Source organism: Fukomys damarensis, unplaced genomic scaffold, assembly GCF_012274545.1.
Source record: "Fukomys damarensis isolate Sample0158 unplaced genomic scaffold, DMR_v1.0_HiC HiC_scaffold_25, whole genome shotgun sequence".
NCBI lineage: Eukaryota > Metazoa > Chordata > Mammalia > Rodentia > Bathyergidae > Fukomys > Fukomys damarensis.
Window position 1 is genome coordinate 22,043,607 of NW_022900937.1, and position 16,974 is coordinate 22,060,580.

The 16,974-nt window shown below is 39.7% G+C and overlaps 2 protein-coding genes across 10 annotated transcripts in view; one reads left to right on the plus strand and one right to left on the minus strand.

The window, feature by feature from the left end:
* The window catches only part of Myo9a (myosin IXA), a 271,547-nt gene that overhangs the window by 235,626 nt on the left and 18,947 nt on the right, over window positions 1-16,974 (minus strand). The gene's annotated exons all lie outside the window — the stretch shown is intronic.
* Senp8 (SUMO peptidase family member, NEDD8 specific) overlaps window positions 1-16,974 on the plus strand; it is a 24,535-nt gene that overhangs the window by 2,985 nt on the left and 4,576 nt on the right. For 2 of the 3 annotated variants that reach the window (XM_033756133.1, XM_010627412.2), the window contains one exon: window positions 9,008-9,253. The exons of the other annotated variant lie outside the window; for it this stretch is intronic. In XM_033756133.1, the coding sequence (XP_033612024.1) occupies window positions 9,212-9,253 (42 nt within the window). In that variant the 5' untranslated portion in view covers window positions 9,008-9,211. The remainder of the gene's footprint in view (window positions 1-9,007; window positions 9,254-16,974) is intronic. 3 annotated transcript variants of the gene reach the window in all.

The following is a 16,974-nucleotide window of genomic DNA, read 5'->3' on the forward strand; positions in this document are numbered from 1 at the left end:
GGCCTTTTTTTTTTTTTTTTTTTTTCCCCTGAAGCAGGTTCTAAGTCACTCATTTGCCCAGGCTGAGTTTGAACTTGCCATAGTAGTATCACCCTCCTACAATACTGGGATTACAATGTGTCATCACTCCCAGATGGAAAGAAACATTTAAACAAAGAATTCACTGAGTGGTCAGGGAAGAGGTGCCTAAAGCTGCTGTCCATTAACTAGGTTTAATCCAAAACCCTGTTTGCTTCTCTATCAGAGGGATTTACTGTTGTCTCACATGGCTGGAGCATAGTAAAGAGAGAGGTAGGGAAGAGGTGAAGACAAAGTGGGTGTGAATAGATCATGAGAAGCATTGAATTCCATTCTAAAGAGTTTAGATTATGCACTATGAACAATAAGTGTTAAACCAGGCGTGGTGGCACACGCCTGTAATCCCAGCACTCAGAGGCTGAGGCAGGAGGATCGCCGTTGGAAAGGAGCCTGGGATACACAGTGAGTTCCAGAGCAGTCTTAACTACATAGTGAGACCCTGTCTCAGAACCAAAAAAAACCAGTAAGTGTAAATAACAAGCTAGGTGGCTGAATACCTGTAATCCCAGCCCTCAGAAATTTGAGGCAGAAGAAGTTGTAGACCACCATGGGCTATGTAGTGACTTCAGGACAACCCAGAAATATGTAATAAAACAAAAAAAAATTTTTTTACCTAAGTATAAATAACAAAAATACTTAACCTTAATCTGGGCCTCTTTGGCAGTCTGGGAACCCCATCTTATAAAAATGCTTATAAATATAAAATAAGATACATAGAAGCATAAGTGAAACCAATGTTTTTAAAAGTTTTAAAAATATTTTTAATGGTGCATGCCTATAATCCCAACACTCCGGAGGCCAAGAGTTCAAGTCCAGCCTGGCCTACATAGCAAGACCCTGTCTCATTAAAAAACAAAAATATTGGGCCAGGGATCAAACTCAGTAGTTCTGCTGCCTGCCTCACAAGCGCAATGTCCCAAGTTCAATACCCAGTACCAAAAAAAGTATATATTTTTTTAAATGTATGGTATAGTTATATATATATTTCTTTGTGTATCAAGTAATATCTAGCATCAGGCCTAATTATGTAATTTTGAAGTAGTGATAAATATAAATTTTATTTTGAAATATCTACAACTTTAATGTGATGTACAGCTGTCAGGTTTCTGTTGGTGACAAAGACATAAGGACTGTTAATACCCCTGTAGCCTGTTGCCTACACTTGAAGAATATGCTAAATTTCAGATAGAGATTATTGAAAATGAAGATACAGTTTTTTCCCAGTCCCACTTCATAGAACCTGGAAATTCAGGTCCATCTGGGTTTATGGATCCCAGGTTTTACAATATCCCAGAGTGATGTTTTTCAGCAAGAGCATCCCAGGTTAGCTGGACGTGGTGGCCCATGCCTGTAATCCTAGCCCATGAGAGGCAGAGGCAAGAGGAGCACTGTGATCAAGGCCAGTCTGAACTACACAATGAGACCCTGTCTCAAAAAGAAAAAAAAAAAAAAGCATGCCAGGTCAGATCTGTAGTTCCAGAAGTTGTGTTTACTTCCCGGCCTCTCAGCTGGAATTGGGGAACAAAACTGGTTATTTTCTCCTGCTCCTCCACCTCTAGGCCTGAACAAGAGATGAATGTATATGTGTGAGGGGATGAGCATGTTTTTGGGTGTGTGTATGTGCGCAGGCGGGTGCTTGGAAATAAAACAGGAAGGAAATAAATAAGGAAGGGGTTGAAAGTCAGTGAATGCCAGTGTTTTTTATTGTTGGTTTGAGACAGGACCTTCCTATCTAGTTCAGGCTGGCTTTGAACTCCCTGTGTAGTCCAGGCTGCCCTCAAACTCAGGATGCTCCTCCTGCCTTAGCCTCCCGAGTGCTAGGATTACAGGCGTGCATCACCACACCCAGCAATGCCAGTGTTTACTTTGTACTTAATTTGGTAAACAATGGAGAGATGTTAAAATTTTTGGAAAATAATGTGATTAGAGTTCTACTTGAAAAATTCATATAGAATGTCAAAAGAAAAGATAGGAAGAAGCTAAATTAATTTTTTAATCTCTTAAGTAAATTACTTTTTCCCCCTCAGTGTGTTGACCAGTGTAAAGAAAAATAGATTGGAGAAACTTACAGGGTCGAGGATATAGCTCACTGGCTCTGCACCTGCCTGGCAAGTGTAAGATCCTGAGTTCAGTCCCCTGTACCAGGAAAAAAAATCAAGGACAGGGATGTAGCTCAGCAGCACAGTGCCTGCCTGGAAAATTACATACCTTTTTACAGGAATATACACCCTAGCATAGCAATCACCTGGCATTTTATGTGATCAAGAGGCAAACCCAATGTTTAGTTTTATAAATTATATTGTTAGTACTTCTACAAAGCAATAGCCTTACACATATATATAAGTTCGGAGATGTTAGTGAGGCCTGCAATTTTTTTTTTTTTTTTTTTTTTTTTTTCTGAGAGGATCTCGCTATGTAGTTCAGACTAGCCTTGAACTCACTATGTAGCCCAGGCTGGCCTCCAACTCGTGGTGATCATCCTGCCTCTGCCTCCCAAGTAATGGGATCACAGTGGCCCACACCACACCCAGTTTAGTGAGGCCTTCCTTATCAAATCCCATCTATATTCATATGACTTCTTCAAGGGCCGGGGATTTAGCTCAGTGGCACAGCACCTGCCTTCCAAGTGCAAGGGCCTGAGTTCAATCCCGGTTGCCAAAAAAAAAAAAAAGTGTAATATTACTCCTTCATGTCTGACATTTTAAAGTCAGGCTCCCTTCTCTTCATAGAAATCCTTTGAACTTTTATCAGTACTAGACTACATTTTTTTAAAAACTTAACTGCCAGAAGCTCAGCTAGTTCCCAAATTATGTGCTTACTAAGTACATTATTGGCAAAATTCAGCAAGGAATTTAAATATTACTAATCCAGGGCCAGGGATTTAGTTCAGTGGTGCTGCCACGTGCTTCACAAGCACAAGGTCCTGAGTTCGATCCCCAGTACCAAATAAATAAATATTACTAGCCGGGCGTGATGGTGCATGCCTATATCCCAGCACTGGGAGGCTGAGGCAGGAGGATCGCTGTGAGTTCAAGACCAACCTGGGCTACACAGTGAGTTCCAGGGCAGTCTGAACTACAGAGTGAGACCCTGTCTCAAAAAAAAAAACAAAAACAAAAACAAAACAAAACAAAAAATATATATATATACATATATATATATTCCAAAGGAGTGATGTACAATTACTCATCTTGCAGACCACTTCTCTCAGGGCCACCTCTCCAGCATGACCGCCTGTATTGATGACTTTTTCATCCAGCACCCTTGCATGATTGGAAGCCACTCAGTGGTGATGTGGTTCAACACAGACTGAAAAATCAAGTTTATGCCAAGTTTGAAACTGAGCTGTCTGTTCCCTTTTTGGTGGGAAAGTAGGAACAAGTAAACCTGAAAGCAGAAATCATACTTGAAACTTATGAAACTTTTTAAGAATCTTTATTACAGAAAAGCTCTGAAAGTTCCTGTCTGTAGCTGCCAATTAAATGGCTGTTTCTTCCAGTCATCTGTTATAAAAGCACTGGACCATAGTACTGAGACCAAGAAAATAAGTCTCAATTATACTTATTTTCTGAACCACCTGTATTATTGGCCTGCATTCCTGATGGCCAATGAATAAATTTCTCTCGAGTAGTTTGATAAATTAAAGTCCTTCAAAACAGGAGCTTGGGGATTTCTAGCCTGAGTTGCCAAATTTTCCCACTTCTGTTGCTGCAGAAGCTTGAGACTTCACAGGCCAGGGATGTAGCTCAGGCCCTGAGTTCAATTCCTGGTACCAAAAAGAAGAAAGGCTGGGCATGGTGGCACACACCTGTAATCCCAGCACTTGGGAGGCTGAGGCAGGAAGATCACCATGAGCTTGAGGCCAGCCTGAGATACATAGTGAGTTCACAGCCAGCTTGAACTACATAGCAAGACCCTATCTCAAAAAAAAAAAAAAATTGGAACTTCACACTGGCAAGTAAAAAAACTGTTGCTGTAAATGTTTAGCTCTACTTAATACTGTATAATTAAAACTTGATCAAAAAACTTACAGTGTGGTGTGAGAAACAAAGTCAAAATAAAGACTAAAAAAATTTTTAATGTGAAATAGAAATTCTTCAGAATTATACAAAATGTAAGATACTTTGTACATACTTCAAATGTTTTAAGCAAAAAAAGAAAGGTATAGGTATTAGGAAATAAGCTGAGAGATTAGCAAATGAAAATATATTTTTAGATCATGATACAGTATATTTACCATTGTTCTCTAATTTTTATTATGAAAAATTACATTTTCATAGAATGGATTTTATATTTTCTTTATTAATATCTTTATTATTAAAAATATTGAATAGTTTCTCTGGTGAGAAAAACAAAGTAGATAAAGTTCAAATTGTATAATTAATAATGTGAAATACGAAGAAAAGGGCTAAAGGAGTAGAGGAAGTGGAAAGGGTAGGGGAAAGGAAAGAAGGGAAAAGAAAAAATATGAAAAAAGGGAAAAATGGAAACAAAGTCTTTGTAAATAGGGAAGGGTAGACGGGGTGGAGGGGGTGAAGAGAGGGCAGAGGAATGGGGGAAAAAATAAGGTAAAGGTACAAGGTACCTTTATGTACCTTCTTATAAAGGTACAAGATCCCAGTGATGAATGTAACTACTGTATACCTAAAAAGTGCCAATAAACTTAATGAAAAAAAAAAATTTTTTTTTTTTGGCTTTTTTGAGACAGGGTCTCACTATGTAGTTGAGACTGACCTGGAACTCACTATATAGCCCAGGCTGGTCTCAGACTCACAGCGATCCTCCTGCCTCAGCCTTCTGAGTGCTGGAACTACAGGCATGCTCCACCACGCCCAGCTAAAAAACTATTAATAATCACTGAAATTCAGTTTAAAAAATAAAAACATCACTAATACAGAAAGTTGTGAAGATCATGAATCCCATCAGACCCTCCTTTCCTATTAGCATGGAACACTGAGACACAAATTAATAGTTTCATTCATTTATTTAACCACTACTAGGTGCCAGGTACATTTTTGAAACACATTAGGAATTTTACCTCGACTCTCTGTGAAATAAAGTAAGTTGTGAGGCTTGTTTTTTTTGTTTTGTTTTTTGAGACAGGGTCTCACTATATCATTCAGGCTGGTGTTGAACTCCCTATGTCACTCAGGCTGGCCTCAGACTTAGACAATCCTCCACCCTCAGCCTCCAAAGTGCTGGGATTACAGTTGTGCGCCACCACGCCCATCTTTCCAATCTCTTCAAAACAGTAGGTCTGTGTATAGTAGCTGCCATGTGTTGAACATGGTGATTATTTGTGAAATCAGGTAAAACATGCCTTTACCACACCATATCAAGCTTTGTTACCATATTGACTAGAATACAATTCTGTCCATTCCTTTATAAAATAATATCTTAGTTAAACCTCTTGTTAATTCTAATGATCTTCCCATACACAGCCCACCCCATAGTAATTTCAGCTTGCAATTATATAGTCATTTCTTAGAAGATTTCAAGCAAAGCAGAATCAATAGAAGAAATATTTGGAGCCAGGTATGATAGTGCACGCCTGTAATCTCAGCAGTCTGGGAGGATGAGACAGAAGGATCATAAATTCAAGCTCATCCTGAGTAATTTAGTGAATAAGATGCTGCTCAAAAATAAAAAAAGAGCCGGGCAAGGTGGTGTACACCTGTAATCTCAGCATTTGGGAGGCTGAGGCAGGAGGCTCTACTGTGAGTCTGAGACCAGCCTGGGCTACATAGTGAGTTCCAGATCAGTCTCAACTACATAGTGAGACCCTGTCTCAAAAAAACAAACAAAAAAATCAAATTAAATTTAAAAACTGAGAATGCATCTTAGCTTGAAAGCCCTGCGTTCAATCCTCAGTACCACAAAAGAAAGAAAAAAAAGAAATTCTGTACTTGATACACACCAACTATGTAATAAGGAGGAAAAAAATATGACACAATTATAGCTGGAACCTTGAGATAAAAATGGTAAACTAGGAATGAGATTATTTTTATGGTTGATGACATTTTAGCTATTGACAGCTGTATCAGTTATGGAACAGTCAATGGAAAGGTGTAGTGTTAGAAGACACCCTAAAAGGTCCCTCATTTCCTGGCCCAAGCAGAATCAAATGAATTCTGGCAATAGAGTTTAACTGGGTATTTTACTCACACCAACGAGTCTTCCTGTTTTGAGAACTGAATTCTGCTATTTGTACAGTTGATATTTGAGAAATATAGTTTCAATTTATAAATTTCCAGTGTTTGAAACAAATTTGTGTTTTTAGTGGTTTTTCAAAACAGATTTCACTTCTGTATTTTGCTCAGGAAAACCATGTACTACAAAAACTCCACTTTGTCAGACACTGAAAATATAAGAATGAGGAAAATCTAATCTCTGTACTCCAGTTATATAAATCTTCTGGTACTTTTTACATGCCACATCATACTAATCTCTGATGGTTTAGGCTGAGCATTAAAAGGAAACATTTAATTAGGGAAAACTGAAGCCAAAAAACAACTTGAACTTCCTTCCTGAAAATATTTCTGCTTCTGTTGCCATGAAAAGCACATTTGTTCTTGGATATGATCTTTTTTGTGAAAAATTCAAATGGAATCATACATCAGAAGTTGGACATAATCATCTAATTTTTATAAACATCAAATTATTTTTTTTCATGTGTTTGAAGGATATTGGAAGAGAGATTAAACTTCATTCTTTCCAGGGAATAGAAGGTCAGTGTAAGAGTAAGAGGGGTAGGGCTGGGAATTTAGCTTAGTGGCACCTCGCCCACCACCTTGTAAACTGAAGGTCCTAAGTTCAATCCCCAGTACCAAAAAAAAAAGGGGGGTGGGTAAAGGGAGGGCAGGGACAAGGGGAAAAAATGGGAATCAAGACCTATTATGTAAAGGTACAGAATCCCAATGATGAATGTAACTATTGTATACCTAGATTGTACCAATAAACTCAATAAAAAGAAAAAAAAAAGTAGGAGGGGTACATCCATCTTTTTTTCCCAAAATAGAAATAGTTGTATTGACTGTTTATGCCAATTATAAAAAGAAAGGTGGGGGGAGCCTCTGATCTACAGCCCTCCAAAAAGAAAAGGGTGAAGAATTTAAGCACTGTCCAAAAAAGCAAATAAGTATATTAGTCCTATTTCCTAAAGAAAGCTGTATTTAAACTTTTGATGGGTTTTGCTCTTATTTTCATGTGTATTTTTATTATACAAGTGTTGTATAACTGTCCTATTCACAGCATGTCCTAGGCTTTTTTTTTTTTTTTTTTTCATTGCTAGGAATTGAAGGCCTCAAGCATGCTAGAGAAGGACTCAACTACTAAGCCACACCCCTAGCCCTACTCTTTTTTTCTGTTTCGCTTTTGTGTGTATGTGTGATAGTGGGAATTGAGTCCAGGCTTTCTGTATGTCATAAGCTGTACTTCCAGCCTTGTATATCACTTTGTTTTGTTTTGTTTTGTTTTGTCTTTTGACACAGGGTCTCACTATGGGCTGACCTTGAACACACTATGTAGCCCAGGCTGGCCTGGAACTCAGTGATCCTCCTGCCTCCGCCTCCCAAGTATTGGGATTACAGGCATGTACCACCATGTCTGTCTATTTCACTTTTTAACACTGAAAATTTTATTTTTTCTGAAATGTAATTGACATCACCTAGTACCCTAACTTAATTTTTTTGGGGGGGCTACTGGGGATTGAACTCGGGTCCTTGCACTTGCAAGGCAGGCCACTGAACACTGAGCTAAATCCCCGGCCCCTTTAACTTAATTTTTAATCAGATTGTTATAATTGTTCTGACACTGCTTATTCCAGCAAGTATATCCCAAACTCCAGTGCATAGGCAACAAGATGTTAATAGGTATTCCACAATAACATACAAAGTATTTTATGGAAAAGATCAGCTCAAAAATGGTCAAATAAATTTTTTATTATTGAACATTTTTTTTCCTTTTTCCTTGGAGTACTAGGGCTCCAACCCTAGGGCCTTCCTTATACATGCTAGCCACATACTCTATCACTGAGATACATGCCCAGCCTTTTTTATGTTTTAAGATAGGGTCGGGCTGGGCATATAGCTCAGTGGCACCATGCCTGCCTGAGTTTGATCCCCAGTACCAAAAAAAAAAAAAACAGACAGGGTCTTGCTAACTTGCCCAGTCTAGCCTCAAACTTGGGATCTTCCTGCGTCAGCCCCCCAAGTACTGGTATTACAAGTATGTGCCACCTCAAAATGGCTTATTATTGAATAACTTCTGTCCTTCAGTGTGCCTGTACCCATTATGAATTTATAATAAGGAGTTTTAGAACTTAGCATTCACCTAATTTATTTAACTATGTCTTTTTTTTTCTCCCCAAGGATATAGCTAGAAAGCCTGTGGAACTGAGCTATTCAATAAACTAGCCTCTGGCCACATGTAACTCTTTAAATTTTAATTTTATTTAAGTATTTCTCAGTTATACTGGCCACATTTCAAGTGCTCAGTAGCCACAATGGTCAGTGGCTACAATATTGGACATTGCAGATAAAGAATATTGCCATTGACTGTTGTGGCTTTCCTCACCATAGCCCGCCCTGATTCCTCCAGGGTGTACTTTTATCTTGCTTTTTCCTCTTTTATTTGGCCCAAGCATGCTTCATAGAGCCAGTTTCTCCCTTACTCTTTACTTTTACTTTTTCAGATAAACTTTGCCACTGCTTTAAAAAAAAAAAAAATATTCCCATTATCACAGGAAGTCCCATTAGCTAGCACTGCTGTTACGGAACACACCGTTCAATGGAACGCACTGAAAACACTGGAATAAACATAATTTCTCCCACTGATCTGTAATGGCTCCATCATCATACTTTAAATTTCTAATATATGTACACGGATTTGTTTCTGTATTGTACCCATGATTTATCTATTTCTCTTTCAGTCTCACACAGCTACTTGTGCATCAAGCTCTACATCTTTTTCCATGGGAACAGAAATGGAGAATTTTTTGGAGTGGAAAGTTCAACTAGCATGGATAGTAAAGATTCTTATACTACTAAGATTCTGTAAATGTAAACATTTCTCTGCAGAACTTGATTTATATTGAGATCGATGCTCCATTAGTTATTCATTTATTCTACAATATATGTGGAATGCCTGCAGGACAGGAACTGTTTCAGGCCCCAAGGTAAACAAGGCAGACAAGGTCCCTTGTGCTCTTATTTTAACGAAGCTACGTTCTTGTTTTAGAGAGGGTGTGAGAGGGAGTGAAAGAGCTAGGAGGAGAATACTAAACAACAGGCAAAATCATTTTTTTAAAATCTATCAGATAGACATGAGTATTAGGGAAGGAATTGGAATTTGAGTGATAAAGAGTGACTTCTGGCCTCTTTATTCTGGCTGGTCATTCTCCTCCACATCTCAAAGGTGCAGGTACAGTTAGTAGGCCAGCTGTCAGGGAGGAAAAGGCATGGCGGGGCATATTAGAAACAAAACCAAAGCTGATGTAGCTGGGACACAGTGGGGGAGAGGGAGAGGGAGAGGAGGTGAGGTTAGAGAAGTAGCTGGACCCCTATTATCATGCAGCATGTTAGAAGCTACAGTTAGGAATTTCCTTGTAGTAAGATACCAGAGAGTTTTAAGCAGTCAGACATGACCTGACTTTGAATTTCATTGGTGTTTATAGAGATGCTAGGACCTCACACATGGTAAGCCGTTGCTCTACTGCTGAGTTACAGCCCCAGCCCTTGAAGTTAAGACTCTTAGGGCCAGAGATTTAGCTCAGTGGTTCCACTGCTTGCTTCACAAGCACAAGGTCCCAAGTTCAATCCCTGGTACCAAAAAAAAAAAAAGAATCTTAACCATTTATGCTGATGGACTCATTGAAATGAAACAAGGAGATCATGGGGTTAGGTCAGAGAGAAATGGTGATGGATTTGACTAAACTACAAGTAGTGAAGACAGAAAGGACTAGACCAGTGGAGAAGATTGTGGTTGTAGAAATCAGTGGGACTTAACTATTAATTGGTATAAGGTATGAAGAAAATAAAAAGCTCTGATGATAGTTTCATTACATAGTGCTAGGATCAGCTTCTAGGCTCTGTAGTACAGGCAAAATTGACACAAGACACTAATAAGTATACTTTGACCAGGTGAATAAGTTTGCTTTAGTAAATGTCTTGCCCCTGTATACATTTTTGTTTTTTGTTTGTTTGTTTTCGGTACCAGGGATCACACTCATGTCATTGTGCTTGCAAGGCAGGTGCTGAAACCACTGAGCTAAATCCCCAGCCCCTCTCCTGTATACATTGAAGCTGCAGTTGAAGTATGAGCTATTGCTCATGCCTTCGTTATTAGGTGATCTGGTTTTTAAGAATTGAGAGCTTTACGTTACGGATGTAACATAAATTGGGTCACAGCTCACTGGAAGCACTACTAGCACTACCCACAAAGATAAAGATCACATATGTTCTTTAAAATGCCCATGGATGATTTTAATGTGCACCCCGGCTATAACCACTATATATCTGAGCTACACCCCTCAGTTTACAAACAATGAAGTGGAGACCCAGAGGTTAAGTGACATCTCCACAGTCAAACATGGTAAATCACAGATCTTAACTGAATCCCCGATTTCCAAACCCCCAACCTAATGTTTTTCCTACTGAACTAGAAGTTTCTTATCATTCTTATATCAGCTGGTAATAAGAATGGCTCCAACTGAATTATAAACTTTCCTTTTTATTTTTATTTAAGTCACCTTGCTTCTAATAATAGAAATATTCAAATATTATTCATTTTAAAGATTCTGGAATCAATAATGAAAATTATTTTATTAAAATAATCCTTTGTTTAGCACATTTTCTACACTGTGAATTCAATATTCAAGCTTCATTTAGCTGCAGATGTTGGAAGCTACAATGAACCTGTAATTGTAGGGTTTACATATATTGACAGTACATTGACAAAATTCACTCTCAGGTTAAGAGAACAAAATCGTCGGAGGTAGCATTCACTTTTTCCACCCCTGGGCTGGAGATTGAACCAGGGCCTCATCATGCTAAGCACACATGTAGCATTGAGTTACACCTGCAGTCCAGCACTCTTTATTTTCTTTCTTTTGGGGATTGAACTCAGGACCTTACACTTGCCAGGCAGGTGCTGTGCCACTGAGCTACATCCTCAGCCCCCAGCACTCACTCTTATGCCAGAGTAATGCATAGCAGTCCTTCCATGACTTGTTCAGCCTTTAATAAATTTTATAACTTTGTGGCTTTCTCTGCAGAGACAAATGCTCTATTTTGAAGAATTCCTTGGGGTCATTATATTATTTCCCCCAACTATAGGGAATGGGGAAAGAAGAACCAGTGAGCTAAAGCCTTGGCCCAAGAAACTTCTTTTGAGAGCCTGCTGTATACCACACAACATGCTGAGTGCTTTCAGTCATGTCTTTAATTCACTTAACCCTGTGAGGCAAATTTTATTACTAATTCATTTTATAGGTGAGAAATATAAGGCCTACAAACAAGGAACTTTCCTAAGGTCACATGGACATCAGGTAATCAGAACCTAGACTAAAAACTTCCTAGCTTCAAAACATAGAACTATAAAGTTTCACAAATAGAGCCATGAGGAGGTCATTGTCTCCCTAATTTGGCCACCATTTTGGCTAACTCAGAATTCACTAAAAAAAAGAATATGGGTCTTTTAATTCTAAGGGAATTTATTGTTAATCAGAGGAAAACAGACAAGGTCAAAGTAGGGACATTATAGACAATGCACAATCCAGGCATGGTGGTGTGCGGCTGTAATTCCAGCACTCAGCAGGCTGAGGCAGGAAGATTGCCATAAATTCATGGCCTGCTTGAGTTACATAGTTCAAGGGCAGCCTAGAATACATAGCAAGACCTTGTTTCTTTTCCCCCGCCCCAATCTAGTCTCTGGTTCTCTTTTTTTAAATGTTTAACTTAACTGGCAAAAAAATGCATTACCTCAGATATACCAGGCACAGTGCTCACTGTGTAGAAATGAAATATTCCTAAAGTGGGTGCAGATTGTTCTTGCTATGTCCTTCCATCCTACTACATTAATCTCTGCCTCTTAATTTCTCTGTACCAATTCTATATATTATGCCTGAATTCTTACTCCTCTTCAACATTGACCTAGGCTAGTGATGGCTAAGCTTTTGGTGCCTAAACTGCAACACAAAACCCATTACTTATCTCAGAGTGCCAACACTACAATTAAACCTGAATACTGAGGTTTTAGTTTAGAAAAAAAACTGCCACTTGGCTCACAGAGCTCTGGGTTGTAGGTTATCCACCACTGATCTATGCATTAATGGCTCCCCATTTCCTCCATTGTAAATCCCAAATTCCTTCACAGGGATTTTTTTTTTTTTTCTTTCTTTCTTTCTTTTTTTTTTTTTTTCTTTTTCTTTTTTTTGAGATGGTCTCACTATGTAGTTTAGGCTGGCCTTAAACTCACTATTTAGCCCAGGCGGGCCTCAAACTCATGGTAATCCTCCTGCCTCAGCATCCCAAGTGCTGAGATTACAGGTGTGCATCACCATGCCCACCCACAGGGAGTTCAGTCTGTCACTGTTTACCTTCTAATTTTCTTCCTCTAACCTTCGCCTATACTCTACCTACTCCTACTTCATTCCAGCTATACTTGACTACAGCCAAGTCCCCAACTTACGAACATTCAGATTATGAACTTTCACAGATATGAACAGTCCTCACATTATAGACATCTGTAGATATGAACAAATTGCAGGCATAGCTCACATATCTCCCAGACACTCATGGTCGTGCTGCTGTGTGCTTACTGTACAATGTGATAGTATACAATAGGACATTGCTCATTAAGAGTCTAGGATGTCCAGAAGCAAGAATAAAAGCAGTGGTGATGTGGAGGGAACTGCTAGGAAGTATAAAGCAATATGAAGCAATACACATTGTATATTTGTGTCAAATATACTTAATCTGACTTGGGAACATTCTTCTGGAACAGAACTCCATAAGTCAAGGACTTACTGTACTTGGGTCCTTCCAGATTTAGAGGCACTTTTTTTGTCTCTGCTACCATAATGCCCTTCTCCATCTAACTTCACTTGCCCTTCAAAAGCCCAGTTTTATGCCACTTTCTCCTTGAAGCCTTCCTTGTCTGAAGTTCCTCCCCGATAGCATGTCAACTTGAATGGACTAAGAAAACCTAGTAGCCAGGCATAGTAGTACACAGCCTAGTAGTCAGGTGTGGTGGCAATCCCAGCACTCCAGAGGTTGAGGTGGAGAATTGCCACAAATTCAAGGCCAGTCTAGGCTGTATAGTAAATGCAAAGCTTACTATAAAGCTTACTATAAAGAACTACAAAGCAAGACTCTGTCCAAAAGAAAAGACTCCTAGTGATGCACTGTTTGGAATGTGTCTGTGGATGACTGAAATGTAGGCTGAAAACTAAGGATGGAAGACATACCTTGGATGTGGATGGCACCACCCATAGGCTTGTAGCCTGAATGGAATACAAAGAAAAAGAAGCCTGCCTTTCTGCTCCTTCAGAGGAGTACTGGTCTTGGGATAGTGGCAGGAGTTTGGAAAAGTTTGAGATGCTAGAGAAGCAGCTCTAGATTTCCATCAGCTGAGCTTCATAGGAGATTGCGGTTGGAGTTCAGAATGCTGATAAAAATGTGGACAGTAAAGACCAGGCTCAGGAGACTTCAGATGTTTTAGTTATGAAGGACTCCATTGGCAGTTGGACTCCAGACTGGTTATGCTCTGGCAGAAAATTTGTCTTATGTTTTGTTCATGTCCAGAGACTTTGCAAGAGCCTGAGATACAAGGCAGTAGACTAGTCTGGTGAAGGAAATTTCAAGGCAGCCCACTGTTAGGGCTGTGGCCAGCATACTGCTTGCTACTTTTAGCCAGAGTTTTGTATGTATTGTTTGGTTGGTTGGGTTTTTTTGTTTGTTTTTTGTTTTCTTTTTCTTTTTGGGTACTGGGGATTGAACTCGGGTCCCTGCGCTTGCAAGACAGGCAGCAGAACCACTGAGCTAAATTCCCTAGCCCCGGTTGGTTGGTTTTTTGAGACAGGGTCTTACTATGTGGTCCAAGCTAGCCTTGAATGCATGCAGTCTTCCTGCCTTAGCCTCCCTAGTGCTGGGATTACAGGCATTTACCCATGCTTGGCTTTAGCCAGGTTTATACTGAAATTCTAGAGCAAAAGTCCATATGAAAAACTTTGAATTTCTCTAGGAAGAAACGGCCTATGAAGGTGGGGCAGGAGAGTTGTTGCTGAAAAAAAATGTGGATTGAAAAGAAGCCAGTACTTTAAAACAGGACAATAGAAAAGATGTCTTGAAGACATCACGGGAACCAGCAAGGCCTCACCTTTCTTCATAGGCTCCCAGTTGGGAAAGTGAAAGCTTTGCTTTAAAAAGAGCCTCTGGGCATTCTGTTGGAGAAAAGGTACCTAGGGATTCAGTTCACCATGTTCAGCCATCCAGGTACTTGGATGCCTCTGTAACCAGCAAGATACAAAAGGACTCAGCCACTGCTCCAGCTGGCAGCAGACCCTGGCATCACCTATGTGGTACTGGTTTTACAGGCATGCAGAATATAAGAGTTTTGAGGTTGTGGAGGTTTCCACCAGATTTCAGAAGAAGGCCTGGGAGACCAGACAGTTTACTGTACCCTGGAGAGGGCTGTATGTGAAACAGGGTAAAGCCAAAAGTGCAGCAAAGACCCCAGGAAGCTGGAGAAGCCAAGAACATGGAAGGTCTGAGGAAAGCTGCAAAGAATGAGCAAAACCACCTAAGGGAGAAGCCATGAGGGGTTTAACCACCAGCAGTGCCACAGGGGCAGGGCTGCTTAAGCCCTTTGGAGTTCACATCTTGCCACAACTTGCCCTGGATGCTGGATATGAAACTATAGAATTAAACATTTGCCCTGTTGGATTTTTATCTTGTTTTGATGACTTTGGTTTCTATCCCCTTCTTTTATTTTTTAGACAAGATCTCTCTGTGCAGTTCAGGCTGTCCTTGAACTCACTAGGTAGCCTAAACTGGCTTCAAACTCACAGCAGTCATCCTGCTTCAGCCTCCCAAGTGCTGGGATTACAGACGCGTCAGCACTTCTTGCTTCCTCCCTTTTTCAGTGGAAATGTTTATACTATGCAGTGGTAACTTTCTGTTTGATTTTTATAAGACCTCACCGCTGAGAGTTTGCCTTCAGTCTCAGAGAAGACTTTGGACTCTTAATGAGCACATCTTAGAGATGGACTAAATGCATTTTGCATGTAGACATAACATGAGTCTGAGGGGCCAGGGGCGGAATGTTATGGTTTATATTTAGATGTCTCCCCAGAACCTGATAGACTCAAAGGTGGGGCTTTTGAAAGGTGACTGTATTATAGGGGCTTATTGCTGATTTGCTGTTAGAAGGTGGGAAGAGGTGGTCCACTGGGGCTGTGGCCTGGTTTATCCGCCTCCCCAGCTTTTCCCTTCACTTGCTCTGCTTCCTGTCTACCATCCCATGAGCAGCTCTCTACCATGCCCCTCTGCCATGCTGCCCTGCATAAGTGCCAGCCAACCAAGCAAGTCCTGAGACTGCTGAAACATGAACCAAACTAAACTTCTCTTTTAAATTACAGGTGTCAGGTATTGTGTCTCAACCACAAGAATATATCTAAGACACCCTCAAGACAGGAGTGATTGTTCCTTCTTCTGAATTCCCATACATTTTATTTATACATCTTTATTCCTATATCATTGATTAGAAGATAGTAGTATCTTATACATCTTTGCATATTCCACAACTAATATTAGGTACTCAATGTTGTTGACTAAAAGAATTGTATGTGCAGTATGTGTCCATTATAATAAGCTTAAGCTCAGTGGTGGTAGGAGCTATGTTTTTTGTTTTGGTTTGTTGTTGTTTGCAGTATTGGGGGTTGAGCCCAGGGTCTTTGTGCTTAGCTGTATCTCCAGCTTTTTTAAAATTTTTTTTATTTTGAGATGGTCTTGATAAGTTCCCTAGGTTAGGCTCAAACTTGTGATCCTCCGCCTCAGCTTCCAGAGTACTTAGGATCACAATGCCCAGCAACTATTTCATTTTCATTCTGTATCCCTAGCACCTAGGAAGCCTCTAATAAACATTTAAGTGAAATATATTATAGTTACCATGATATAAATTTCCTCATGGTATAATAGAGAATATGCATATACTTCATTGTATTTTTTAAAAATCTTCATTATATATATTTCTTTATATTAACAAATACGCTAGCCAGAAGTAGTAGTAATCCCAGCACTCAGGAGATTGAGTCAGGAGGATCACAAGTTTGAGGACAGCTGCATAACAAGACCCTGTCTCAAAGAAAAAAAAAAAAAACCCGATGATAAAAGTTGTACATTAATAGTCTTGCTTTACAAAACAGAAATTGTGACTTAAAGAAATTAAGTCCAGCACACCAGAGACTGAGGCAGGAAGATCACTGTGCCAAGCTGAGTTACATAGCAAGACACTGTCTCAAAAAAAAAAATGAGTTATATATTTATAGTCACATAGCCAATGAGTAACAGAACTGAATCTAAAATTCAAGTCTTTTTTTGTCTTTTTTTTGTGGGTGGTGTGTGAGACCAGTTCTCACTGTGTACTTCATGTGGACCTCAAACTCATGGTGATCCTCCTACCTCAGCCTCCCCAGAGCACAGACCACAAGTGTGCACCTAAAATTTAAGTCTTTAAGTGGAAAGTTTACCCAGGCATGGTGGCACATGCCTGTGTTCAGTCTTACTCTGAAGACTGAGGCAGGAGGATCCCAACAAGTTTGAGGCCAATTTGGGCTACATTGTGAGTTTAAGTCCAGCCTGAATTACATGGCAAGATTCTGTCTCAAAAAAAAAAAAA